This window comes from Salmo salar, chromosome ssa27 (assembly GCF_905237065.1).
Source record: "Salmo salar chromosome ssa27, Ssal_v3.1, whole genome shotgun sequence".
Classification (NCBI taxonomy): Eukaryota; Metazoa; Chordata; class Actinopteri; order Salmoniformes; family Salmonidae; genus Salmo; species Salmo salar.
The window spans coordinates 33,240,301-33,252,851 of NC_059468.1; the positions used below are offsets into that span (position 1 = coordinate 33,240,301).

At 45.4% G+C, this 12,551-nt stretch overlaps 1 protein-coding gene across 1 annotated transcript in view; it reads left to right on the forward strand.

The window, feature by feature from the left end:
• LOC106588962 (ATP-dependent DNA helicase Q4) overlaps nucleotides 1-12,551 on the forward strand; it is a 30,254-nt gene that overhangs the window by 16,971 nt on the left and 732 nt on the right. The window contains 16 exon segments of the mRNA XM_045709301.1: nucleotides 2,744-2,908; nucleotides 3,017-3,109; nucleotides 3,438-3,574; nucleotides 3,975-4,058; nucleotides 4,340-4,528; nucleotides 4,857-5,039; nucleotides 5,378-5,576; nucleotides 6,333-6,610; nucleotides 6,891-7,028; nucleotides 7,208-7,553; nucleotides 7,749-7,878; nucleotides 9,730-9,896; nucleotides 10,078-10,149; nucleotides 10,152-10,239; nucleotides 10,560-10,728; nucleotides 11,033-11,141. Coding sequence (XP_045565257.1) covers nucleotides 2,744-2,908; nucleotides 3,017-3,109; nucleotides 3,438-3,574; nucleotides 3,975-4,058; nucleotides 4,340-4,528; nucleotides 4,857-5,039; nucleotides 5,378-5,576; nucleotides 6,333-6,610; nucleotides 6,891-7,028; nucleotides 7,208-7,553; nucleotides 7,749-7,878; nucleotides 9,730-9,896; nucleotides 10,078-10,149; nucleotides 10,152-10,239; nucleotides 10,560-10,728; nucleotides 11,033-11,141 — 2,547 coding nt within the window.

The following is a 12,551-nucleotide window of genomic DNA, read 5'->3' on the forward strand; positions in this document are numbered from 1 at the left end:
TCGCTGGAAGCCCCGCCTACCACAGGCGATAAGCGTGAGGCTCGGATTCATTCTTTTAATTTAATACCGCTCTTCACCGAGCCCAGGAACAGGCGGTGCGGGGCCAAACAGATGTTGTACCTTGTTTCCCTCCTCCAGGGAACAGTAGTTATAGTCATAACGTTACATTCCCTTTCAGTCAGTCAACTTTGGTACAACATACTGTAGAGAAATAGAATTTCGCCCCAAGCCGACCCCAACGGATACTAAATGAAACACCACCCAGACCTGACCCCGCCAGATGCGACAATCTGGGTATTACGCACACGGCACGCTGCCTAGTTACTTTCCCCTGTCCCAGCCATAAGCACCCTGTGGGCTACGCTGGGGCCAGTGACATCCAAGAGAGAACCACACAACAGTGATGTCCAACTCAACCCTTTAAACAACGCCCAAGACGCTGCCAGACCCCTGGTGGAGTGGGTGCATTCACCGCTAGGTAACCTTTGCCCCTAGCAAAACAGACAAAAAGTTGGTCACATAACCGGATATCCCGGGTCTGTTCAAGGTCTCTTTGAGTAGCCTCCCATAACCGGCGGCAGAGCTCGCAGCAGCCGGGTTGGGCGCAGGCAGCCACCACATACCCCACGCCCAGGCGACCACCTAATCCATCTTCGCTTCCTGCACCTCGGTCCCAGCCGAGGTACTGGCATCCGGGAAAGGAAAGTCCGCATCGGTAATTACAAGCTTCCTCAAGAATACTACACGTCTTTTCGGGGAGATTTCCGCAGTACACTGTCGTCTCAGTCGTTTTCTTAGTCATCTTACTCGTTGCACCAGAAAATTTGAAGAATAACTACCGTAAATTCCAGACTATAAGCCGCAACTTTTTTCCCAGGCTTTGAACCTCGCGGCTTAAACAATGACGTGGCTAATATATGGATTTTTATATGGATTCTGTGACGTGCTCAGTTTTTTGGCGGCATGAAGCTTTCATTAGACCAATGAAATTGCCGAACGGGTTAAGGTCAAACAACTTTTTTGTTTACTGTTTAGATTAAATCGAGCGCTCTCAAACTTCCCATCATTCTGATTACGGTAGTCATTTTGTCACCCTCATCATGGCAAAGACACAGAGAAATGCATATGATGCAACTTTCAAGTTGAAGGCGATTGATCTGGCTGTTGGAAAAGGAAATAGAGCTGCTGCACGGGAGCTTGGTCTTAATGAGTCGATGATAAGACGTTGGAAACAGCAGCGTGAGGAATTGACTCAGTGCAAAAGGACAACTAAAGCTTACTGCAAATTTTTTTGTTACAAGCCGTGTTTCGTTAAAGCCTGTGTAAAGTTCATTTGTTTCAATGTACCGGTAGGCACCTGCGGCTTATTTATGTAAAAAAAAAAATATATATATATTTAATTCAGTGGGTGCGGCTTATATTCAGGTGCGCTTAATAGTCCGGAAATTACGGTAATTGTTTGATTAGAAAACTTATGAGAACAAGTACACACAACGTCCAGGGGTGAGCAGCTGCACACAAGCCTAAGGTCACCATGCGCAATGCCAAGCTAGTGAGCATTACACATGGTGATCTTAGGCTTGTGTGTAGCTGCTCGGCCGTGGAAACCCATTTTATGAAGCTCAGGACGAACAGTTATTGTGCTGACGCACTTCAGCACTTGGCGGTCCCATTCTGTGAGCTTGTGTGGCCTACCAATTCGCAGTTGAGCCGTTGTTGCTCATAGATGTTTCCCCTTCACAATAACAATAACAGCACTTACAGTTGACCGGGGCAGCTCTAGCAGGGAAGAAACTTTACGAACTGACTTGTTGGAAAGGTGGCATCCTATGACAGTGCCACGTTGAAAGTCATTGAGCTCTTCAGTATGGCCATTCTACTGCCAATGTTTGTCTATGGAGATTGCATGGTTGTGTGCTCGATTTTTATACACCTGTCAGCAACGGGTGTAGGTGAAATAGCCGAATCCACTAATTTGAAGGGGTGTCCACATACTCTGTGTGTGTGTGTGTGTACATACATATACATACACACACACACACACACACACACACCCATACAATAGTATGTCAAGAGACTTAAGTGGGTAAAATGTCACTGCTAAGACCAATCAGGTATGGTCCCCACGGAAACGATCAACGCTCGGGTTACGTCCCAAATGGCACCCTATTGCCTATAGAGTGCCCAGGGCTCTGGTTGAGAGTAGTGCACTATGTAGGGAATAGGGTGCCATTTGGGGCGTACGTGGAGTGAAATACCGCTCCACACACAGATGATGTCCAGCGAAAGTCAGAGTGATTGCGCAGGCAGAAACCGAGGCCCCTGTAAGCCTAAAAAAGTAGATGTGCATAACAGCTCCTACACTGTCTGGCTAGGCAATGATGTCATGCTACTAAACTAACCTGCATGCCAAAAGGTCAAAGAGCTCATGCTTACCCCCCTGCAATTCTCTCACTCCGGTTACTTCCTCCCTGTTCCCTGCCCATAACAACTGATTTAGGTTCAGTTTCTCCCGACTCCAATTCAAACCTCAGTCATAACGAACTCCACGCCAAAGCTAACCCCAGACCTGTGGAGGATGATCTAATTAATGACATCTGTGTACATGAGGTCCCTCTGTGTGGATCCCAAATGACACCCTTTTCCATTTTATAATGCATTACTTTTGACCAGGGCCTATAGGGCTCTGGTCAGAAGTAGTATACAATTTCGGATGCATACTATGTCTCTCATTATTACACAGTGGCGCCCCCCAGTGTTAAAGAGGAGAATGAGGGTCTGGGGGAGAAGCAGGAGGATGGTGGTGATGAGGTCTTGTTGAATGTGATCAGGCCAGATTACGAGCGCAAGCTCCCTCCGTCCCCCATGCAGCCCCTCTACCCCCTAGGGGAGGACGGCAAAGTACAAGGTACCCCGTTTTTAAAATACAATTATTTCATGAATGAATCTAAACTAATCAACCAGTACAGTATGATTTATACTCCTTTTGACTTCCAACTAAATTTTGTTTCTGCAGCGGTGCCCTCTGAAGTTAAGGAAGCACTTAAAGACTTTGGGTACAAGTCTTTCAGACCAGGGCAGGAACAGGCCATCATGAGAATTCTATCAGGTATGCAGGAAGAGGATAAAACAGTGTTTCATTTAGTTAGTACCTCAGTTAAGTGATATACATGAGAAGATGTACAGCTCCTGTAAGTTGCTTTGAATAAGAGTGTCTGCTAAATTACTCCAATAAATGTAATGACTAAATGTAAGTAGTTGCTTTCCTACATGTATGTTTTTTGTTTGTTACAAGCAGGGCTCCCACCCACTTTAACTCCCTCTGTGTGTGGTGTCTTGGGGGGGGGGGGGTTAGGAGCTGAACAAACGACACATTTACTTTGTAAGATACAATATAACTTTATTGTCCATCGTTTTTTCTATTCTATTCTCTTCAGGTCTGTCCACGCTAGTGGTGCTCTCTACGGGCATGGGCAAGTCTCTGTGCTACCAGCTGCCTGCCTACCTCTATGCCCAGAGATCTAACAGTATCACTCTGGTGGTGTCACCACTGGTGTCGCTTATGGATGATCAGGTAACGCCCCCCCCATATCTGTGGCCCCCTAGGTAACGCCCCCCCCATATCTGTGGCCCCCTAGGTAACGCCCCCCCATATCTGTGGCCCCTAGGTAACGCCCCCCATATCTGTGGCCCCTAGGTAACGGCCCCCCCATATCTGTGGCCCCTAGGTAACGCCCCCCTATATCTGTGGCCCCTAGGTAACGCCCCCCATATCTGTGGCCCCTAGGTAACGCCCCCCCATATCTGTGGCCCCTAGGTAACGCCCCCCCATATTTGTAGCCCCTAGGTAACGCCCCCCCATATCTGTGGCCCCTAGTTATACAACACCTTATTGATACAGACACTGTCTTGTGAATGTCTCAAAATAATTGATTTGAATGAAATACTGACAGAAAATGATTTTCTCTCCTTAGCTTTCTGGACTCCCATCCAAGCTGAAAGCGGTTGCCATTCACTCCAATATGTCTAAAAAACAGAGAGAGGTTGCCATTGAGAAGGTACTGTTTTTCTCTTTCAATCCGCTTAGTTAAACTATACTCGCTCTAGGCCTAAACCTTAGCGGTTTCTGCTTTTGCGTAATGTTTAACTGCATTGATCATTTTTGTTTCCTGCATTTGGTGTGTGTGTGTGTGTGTGTGTGTTACCTCCAGGTGCACATTTGTATGTGTTGTGTGATACCACTACAAGGATGTCAGTCATATTTGCATTGCTGTTGATGTCGTATCTATTGTGATCTGCATGATGACAGTTTTCTGCTGTGTGTGTGTGTGTCCTCCAGGTTAAGGCAGGTGAGGTCCATGTCCTGCTCCTGTCCCCTGAGGCGTTGGTAGGTGGAGGTCACTCTGGCTCTGGCTGTCTTCCCCCAGCTGACCAGCTCCCCCCGGTGGCCTTCGCCTGTATCGACGAGGCCCACTGTGTCTCAGAGTGGTCACACAACTTTAGGCCCTGCTACCTGCGTCTCTGCAAGGTGAGCTCTGATGACCACTTCATTCATAGATAGATATCCTAACCCACCATTTGGGGGACACTTTTTTATTAAATGCAAGGGGAGTTTTTTCCACAGCACTTGCTTCTGTAGAATGAGCCTGTCTCTCACCATAGCTGTAGATGGCTAGCCCATGCGTGCCGTTCTACCTCTCAGAGTGGAAGTGCCCTGTACGTCTCTTTGACCGACTGGGTTTTAATCTGGGTTGTCAGTTAGCTTGCTGAGCTAAAGACCTAGATCCTCAGGTCTAAGGCAAGATTACTGAACACACAAGCATGGTTCACCATACCACCTCCGTTCCATCTCCTAGGTGTTGAGGGACCGTCTGGGCGTGCGATGCCTGTTGGGTCTGACTGCCACCGCCACCCTGTCCACAGCCCTGGACATCGCTCAAAACCTGGGCATCGCTGACCAGGATGGTGTTGCTGTCCGCTCAGCTGCCGTGCCTGACAACCTGCAGCTGTCTGTCTCCATGGACCGAGACAAGGACCAGGTAGGTACATGCCAACCACAAGACAAGGACCAGGTAGGGTACATGCCAACCACAAGACCAGGACCAGGTAGGGTACATGCCAACCACAAGACCAGGACCAGGTAGGGTACATGCCAACCACAAGACCAGGACCAGGTAGGGTACATGCCAACCACAAGACCAGGACCAGGTAGTGTACATGCCAACCACACACACAAACAATGGAGTTTGCAATTTAATCCAATTTAATTGTTTCCATTGTGCCAGGAAAGCCCAATCAAGTACAGCTAAAGTATTTGAAAGAAAACAAATGAAATTTGAACCCAGGTGTGATGCTGTTCGTCCTGTCTCCTGTCCAGGCCCTGGTGTGTCTGCTGAAGGGGGAGCGGTTTGGGTCTCTGGAGTCCGTCATCATCTACTGCACCAGGAGAGAGGAGACGACCCGTATATCGGCCCTGCTCAGGACCTGCCTGCAGGGGGTGCTGTTGAAGGAGTCTAACCGTACAGCTAGTCAGGAGGCAGACGACAACCCTGTAGGGAAGAAGAAGAAAGCTTTGGGTACCTGTCTGTCTCGGTTTGGCTGGAGCTGTGTTGATTGGGATGTATTATTTATAAACTGGGTGGTTAGAGCCCTGATTGCCTGACAGCTGTGGTATATCAGACCGTATACCATGGGTATGACAAAATATTTATTTTTACTGCTCTAATTATGTTGAGAACCACTTTATAATAGCAATAAGGCACCTCGGGGGTTCATGGTATATGGCCAATATACTCCGATGCATTGTGCCTAAGAACAGCCCTTAGCCGTGATATATTTTTTAAATATTTAATCTTTATTTAACTAGGCAAGTCGGTTAAGAAGAAATTCTTATTTACAATGACAGCCTAGGAACAGTGGGTTAACTGCCTTGTTCAGGGGCAGAACGACAGATCTTTACCTTGTCAGCTCGGGGATTCGATCCAGCAACCTTTCGGTCATTGGCCCAACGCTCTAACCACTAGGCTACCTGGCTGTATATCACACCCCCTCGTGCCTTATTGCTTAAATATTTTATTGGGATATTGATATTTACAGAAGTCTAGGTAAAGGGCTGAATCCTGTCTTGAATGATACGCTGATGACAATGGGGAAAATTGACAATTTGTGTTGCTCTGATGCCGTTGTCAAAAAGTCTCATCAAAGTGCTAGGATCAGTTTTCCCTTTTAGATCATATTGAATCAGATTATATAGATATGGTAGATCAGCATTCCTACTCTGACATGCTGTGTGACTATGGGCCCTGACACCTCTCTCTGCTGTGTGCCCTCAGCCAGGAAGAAGATCCGTAAGCCTCTGAAGTGGATGGCTGAGTCCTACCATGCCGGCATGTCGTCCTCTGAGCGCCGTCGCGTCCAGAACAACTTCATGTGTGGCGAGCTGCGAGTGGTGGTCGCCACGGTAGCCTTCGGCATGGGCCTGGACAAGTCGGACGTGCGCGGCATCGTGCACTACAACATGCCCAAGAGCTTTGAGAGCTACGTGCAGGAGATCGGGAGGGCAGGGAGAGACGGGGTACCAGCCCACTGTCATCTCTTCCTGGATCCTGAGGTTCTGTCTCCTCTCACCTTTTCAGTCGTTATTTATTTCATAGTGTTTATTTACTTTTCATCCAAATTCAAATGTGTTTTGATGACAACGTCTAGTAAGTAATAGTTAAGTGATGAATTGATACTTGGTGAGTAGTGTACAGTGGCTGTGCAACAATACTTTTGTTCGAATTATTAGGTTATTCACAAATAAATCTATGTATTATTCAATAGAGTGCCAAGACATATGATGTGTATGCTCATTATGTTGATTAATCCTACGTTCTTGCCTGGTGTTGTAGGGAGGGGACCTGCATGAGTTGCGGAGGCACATCTATGCGGATACAGTGGACCACTATACTGTGAAGAAGATAGTGCAGAAGGTGTTTCCTCCCTGCAAGTGCAGACAGATCCACCAGAAACAGCAGGACTTAGCCAGGGTAATGTTGGTATACTTACATATTCAACTTTTTCTTCCCTTCTCTCGGTCTACAATCATCGGACATTAACAGCCTATGGCCATTACGTGTACCTCAAGGTTTAGGATTAACAGTTGTTTTATCAAGATGTAGCAGGCACAAACCAAACAGTATTTTTTTCAATTCTAATCATGTCTTAGACTCAGGAGGAGGTTGACGACTCCGAGATGATGGAACTGATGGACACCTGTGATGAGAACCCAGTTGAAACACCGGAACACACAACGGAGACTGGTCAGAACACCCCTGTCCAGCAGTTGGAACAGGCCAAAGTTCCTACTGAGGATGTATCAACTTTTCAACCACTGGACAGGGAGCAGGAACACCCACCAGAGTCAAGTGTTCCATTTCCCCAGAGAGGGGAGGGCGAAGAGGAGGAGCAGACCGGGGGAGGTGAGGATTGGCCCACGACTAGGGTGTGTCACACCCATGAGAGGGCCATATCTATGCAGGACACTGTGGAAGGCCTGGACATCACTGAGGAAGGTAGGTACCTCACTATACTGGACACAAGTATTTTCTGTCACTTGGTAGTTGACTCAAGGATCAGAAAACCGTAAATATATAATTAGAATGAGATCACACTTTTAATTCAGATTGAGTCTCCTGCCTTTTCTTCAGATATCAGACTGTATTTTACAATCGACTTAAAGTGATTGAAGTTATATCACTGTGTGTCAGGTTTGGAGACTCTGCTGTGCTACCTGGAGCTGCACCCTCAACAGTGGGTAGAGCTGCTCCACCCCACCCTCTCCACCTGTAAGATGGTCTGTTACAACGGCCCGCATCAACTCCGCAAACTCACCAAAATGTAGGACAACATCACAAAACCAGGGTCATAGAAAAACATGTTTAAAAGTTTTCTTATTCGACAAGTTCTGCAAAGTCAATCTCAACACCTGGCCAGTCTGTTACAGTAGACTGTTACAGTAGACTGTTACAGTAGACTGTTACAGTAGACTGTTTAGCTGTTTGCTAGGTTGTGTTTTTATATGTAGGTGTGTATTTCATACTCCTGATGTTATTTTGGTCCAGTAAAGGCAGTGGGACATGTGATCGGTTTGGTGTTTTCATGTACAGGCAATAGATGACTAATGTTTACAATGTGCTTAAACTGTTTTGGTGTAAGTAAGTAATGTTTACAGTACCAGTCAAAAGTTTGGACAAACCTATTCATTCAAGGATTTTTCTTTATTTTGACTATTTTCTACATTGTAGAATAATATTAAAGACATCAAAACTATGAAATAATATGTATGAAATCATGTAGTAACCAAAAAGTGTTAAACAAATCAAAATATATTTTACATTTTACATTCTTCAACGTAGCCGCCCTTTGCCTAGATGACAGCTTTGCACACTCTTGGCATTCCCTCAACCAGCTTCACCTGGAATGTTTTTCCAACCATTTTTAAGGAGTTCCCACATATGCTGAGCATTTGTTGCCTGCTTTTCCTTCACTCTGCTGTCCAACTCATCCCAAACCATCTCAATTGGGTTGAGGTCGGGTGATTGTGGAGGCCAGGTCATCTGATGCAGCACTCCATCACTCTGCTTCCCATCAAACCAGATGGGATGGCGTATCGCTGCATGTTGTGGTAGCCATGCTGGTTAAGTGTGCTTTGAATTCTAAATAAATCACTGACAATGTCACCAGCAAAGCACCCACACACCATCACACCACCTCCTCCATGCTTCACGGTGGGAACCACACATGCAGAGATCATCCATTCTCTTACTCAGCATCTGACAAAGACGGCGGTTGGAACCAACAAAATGTTTGACTCTTCAGACCAAAGGACAGATTCCCACTGCTCTAATGTCCATTGCTTGTGTTTCTTGGCCCAACTAAGTCTCTTCTTATTGGTGTCCTTTAGTAGTGGTTTCTTTACAGCAATTCGACCATGAAGGCCTGATTCATGCAGTCTCCTCTGAACTGTTGATGTGTCTGTTACTTGAACTCTGTGAAGCATTTATTTGGGCTGCAATTTATGAAGCTGGTAACTCTAATGAACTTCTCCTCTGCAGCAGAGAACTCTGGGTCTTCCTTTCCTTTGGCGGTCCTCGTAAGAGCCAGTTTCATCATAGCGCTTGATGGTTTTTGCGACTGCACTTGAATAAACTTTCAAAGTTCTTAATGTTCTGGATTGACTGACCTTCATGTCTTAAAGTAATGATGGACTGTTGTTTCTCTTTGCTTATTTGAGCTGTTCTTGCCATAATATGGACTTGGTCTTTTACCAAATAGGGCTATCTTCTGTATATCCCCCTACCTTGTCACAACACAACTGATTAGCTCAAATGTGTTAATTTGTGGAATGTCTTTCCTTTTTAACTTTTAACAAGGCACACCTGTTAATTGAAATGCATTCCAGGTGACTACCTCATGAAGATGGTTGAGAGAATGCCAAGAGTGTACAAAGCTGTTATCAAGGCAACGGGTGGCTACTGTGAAGAATCTAAAATCTAACACTTTTTTTGGTTACTACATGATTCCATGTGTTATTTCATAGTTTTGATGTCTTTATTCTATAATGTAGAAAATAGTTAAAATAAAGAAAAACCCTTGAATGAGTAGGTGTGTCCAAACTTTTGACTGGTACTGTATGTTGAGGGGTGGAGTCGGTGTTGTGATGATGGATATGTGTCGTCTGATTGGCAGCTGCCCACCTGTTGCCGTAGTGTTAGCCCGGAAACGGCTGGCAGGGGAGCGAGTGGAGACCTGTGATTCGGTGGACTTTGACGTGGTGGAGGTGGCAGACACTATGGGCTGGCAGCTGGGTCTGGTGAAGAGAGGCCTCCGACAACTACAGTGGGCCACTAACAGAGGTGTGCTTTTATAGTTTAAAAAAAATGCAAACTACAGTGGAGCATTGTCAGAGATGGGTATGATTACAAATATAATATTATTTCGTACAGAATTTAAAGTGTGTGTGTGTTTAGATTTGGATAAAAGAGAGATAATTATACATTCCCGATCTCCATATCATACATCTCCTGTCTTCTCCAGGAGTCTTGGTGGAGTTCTCCAACCTGTCCTTCTACTTCCGTTCCTACGGTGACTTGACCCCAGATGAGATGGACCGGTGTGTGAGTTCCTGCATGGCAGGGTGGTGGCCCAGGAGAGGACCAAACTGTACCAGCTCAAAGCCTGCTTCAAGGCCTTCCGCAGGTCAGCACCAACCTACACTACACCAGTATTCAGAACTCATACCAACACTAGGTTACTCTCCAACAGTATTATAGCAACAAATGTGACCGTAGAGGAAAATCCTGGTTACCAGAGTTTCATGGCTTTGTAGGGCTATTATTGGAGCTGTTAACCCAATGGTGCTTGAAGTATGTTTAAGACATTGATATTTATAAGACATTTATAGATTAGTATATGCTACTGTATGTCTTTCAGGTGACATACATGTGTATTACTCTTTACTTGGAAAGGTCTCTGCCTGCATTGAGTTCTGCCACACTGTATGTCTCTCTCTCTCGCAGCGTCGCATACAAGAGCTGCAGTTTCTGCACGGACAAGCTGGACGAGAGCCGAAGCCTGAAGCTGAAAGGGCTTCTGGGGGATTACTTTGACAAGAGGAGAGAACTGGACCTGAGCAGGAAGTTCCAGGAGGAGAAGGATGATGAGGAGGAGGTGTTGTTGAAATGCAAGGTTCGTCTCTCTCCTAAAATTCCCTGATGGTTTTTACCAAATGTAAGTGAAACTAAATCCTTTAGCGAATTCTAACTGTAATAAAGTACCTTTTATAATGAATGACCTAATAGAGCTGAATCTGGTAAGAACAGGACTTTCCCATTTAGAGTAACGTAGTGAGTTTACAATATTTCTACTTTATATTGTCTGTCCTACGTGTAATTGTTCTGTTTTTACTGTATCATTTCACCAGGTCAGACTTCTGCCTGGTAAATGTACTATGCCAATAAAGGTGATTCTGATGGGTTTTGTTGGTCTTCAGATGAAGGACTTCGAGGGTCAGATCAGAGCAGATATTCAGAGTTTCCTGGGCAACCGCAGTGATGAGAAGTTCTCTGGCAGAGCCGTCGCTAGAATATTCTTTGGAATTGGTAAGTTTTCCCATTTTTAAAATGTTTTATTTTGCAAACGCCCAGAACTACTTCAGTGTCTAATAATATAGTATGCTGGCTTCTTGTCACTAGGGGGGTGGCTTGCTTAGTGCCATGTGTCTGAACTGTATGGGCCCAGTTGTGCCAGTCACTTTTATGCAGTCAGTGATGATCATTGATTTTCAATCAGTGTTACATTATGGGGATTAAATTGTCCGACTTGAGCCTACATGATCTAAGGTCATGCAGTCCACTGCACCCTGAAGCCATTGCAGGAGGTTCAATCATTTAGTGTTTTTGCTTGACCCACTCAAACGTGGCCAAAGACTTGACTGGAACCAACTTTGTGGCTGAGTCATAGCTACGGTACAATAGTGTAGGCCTAAGAGTATACAGTGTGATATTTAATTTCTCTGTCTAACCTATTGATTGTAGACATGTTTTCAGTGTGAGGGTGTGATACAGAGGGGGGGTAGATAAAAGTTTATTTGGTGTGACGGATCAGCTAGTCTGAAACACCTTAACACAGGTGAGAGAGGCATGAAATGAAAAGACTGGAGGCAGTGGTTCTGGTTCCTTTTGGATTGTCTCTAAATGGGATTTCTTTCGCCTAACAAAATAGTTCCAGTACAAGGTAGCGTCCAACGCTGAAACGGCATAAAGAAAAAGTACATAAACTAAGCAGCAGACCAAAAGGCCGTGGCCAAAAAACAACAGACGGCTCCCCTTGTCTTTAGACTATCGTCTCCAAGTCATATTTAGAGGGGGAATGCTTCCCTCTATCAATACCCATAGAGCCAAGGTGCATCAGATGAAGACACTTTCAGTAGGAAAGTCTGACGTCCTCACAGGTCCCCGTGTCTTCTCCCAATCCACCTCGAGCTCATCTCCTGGCACACCTATATAGAGGGAGACACCAAGTCAATTAGTGGGCCCAGGTGTGTACTAATTGGCTTTACACTGAGTACCTATCCCCGGAGGAGGGATAGTATTTTCCTCTGGCTGGTCACTGAAACCTATAAACAATGGCTGCTATATTTACACTGCCAAGTTGAAATAAGACTTGATTTTGGAAAGCCGCTTTAGTAAGTCAACTGGAACACCCTCTATAGTGTTAGTAAGTCAACTGGAACACCCTCTATAGTGTTAGTAAGTCAACTGGAACACCCTCTATAGTGTTAGTAAGTCAACTGGAACACCCTCTATAGTGTTAGTAAGTCAACTGGAACACCCTCTATAGTGTTAGTAAGTCAACTGGAACACCCTCTATAGTGTTAGTAAGTCAACTGGAACACCCTCTATAGTGTTAGTAAGTCAACTGGAACACCCTCTATAGTGTTAGTAAGTCAACTGGAACACCCTCTATAGCGTTAGTAAGTCAACTGGAACACCCTCTATAGCGTTAGTAAG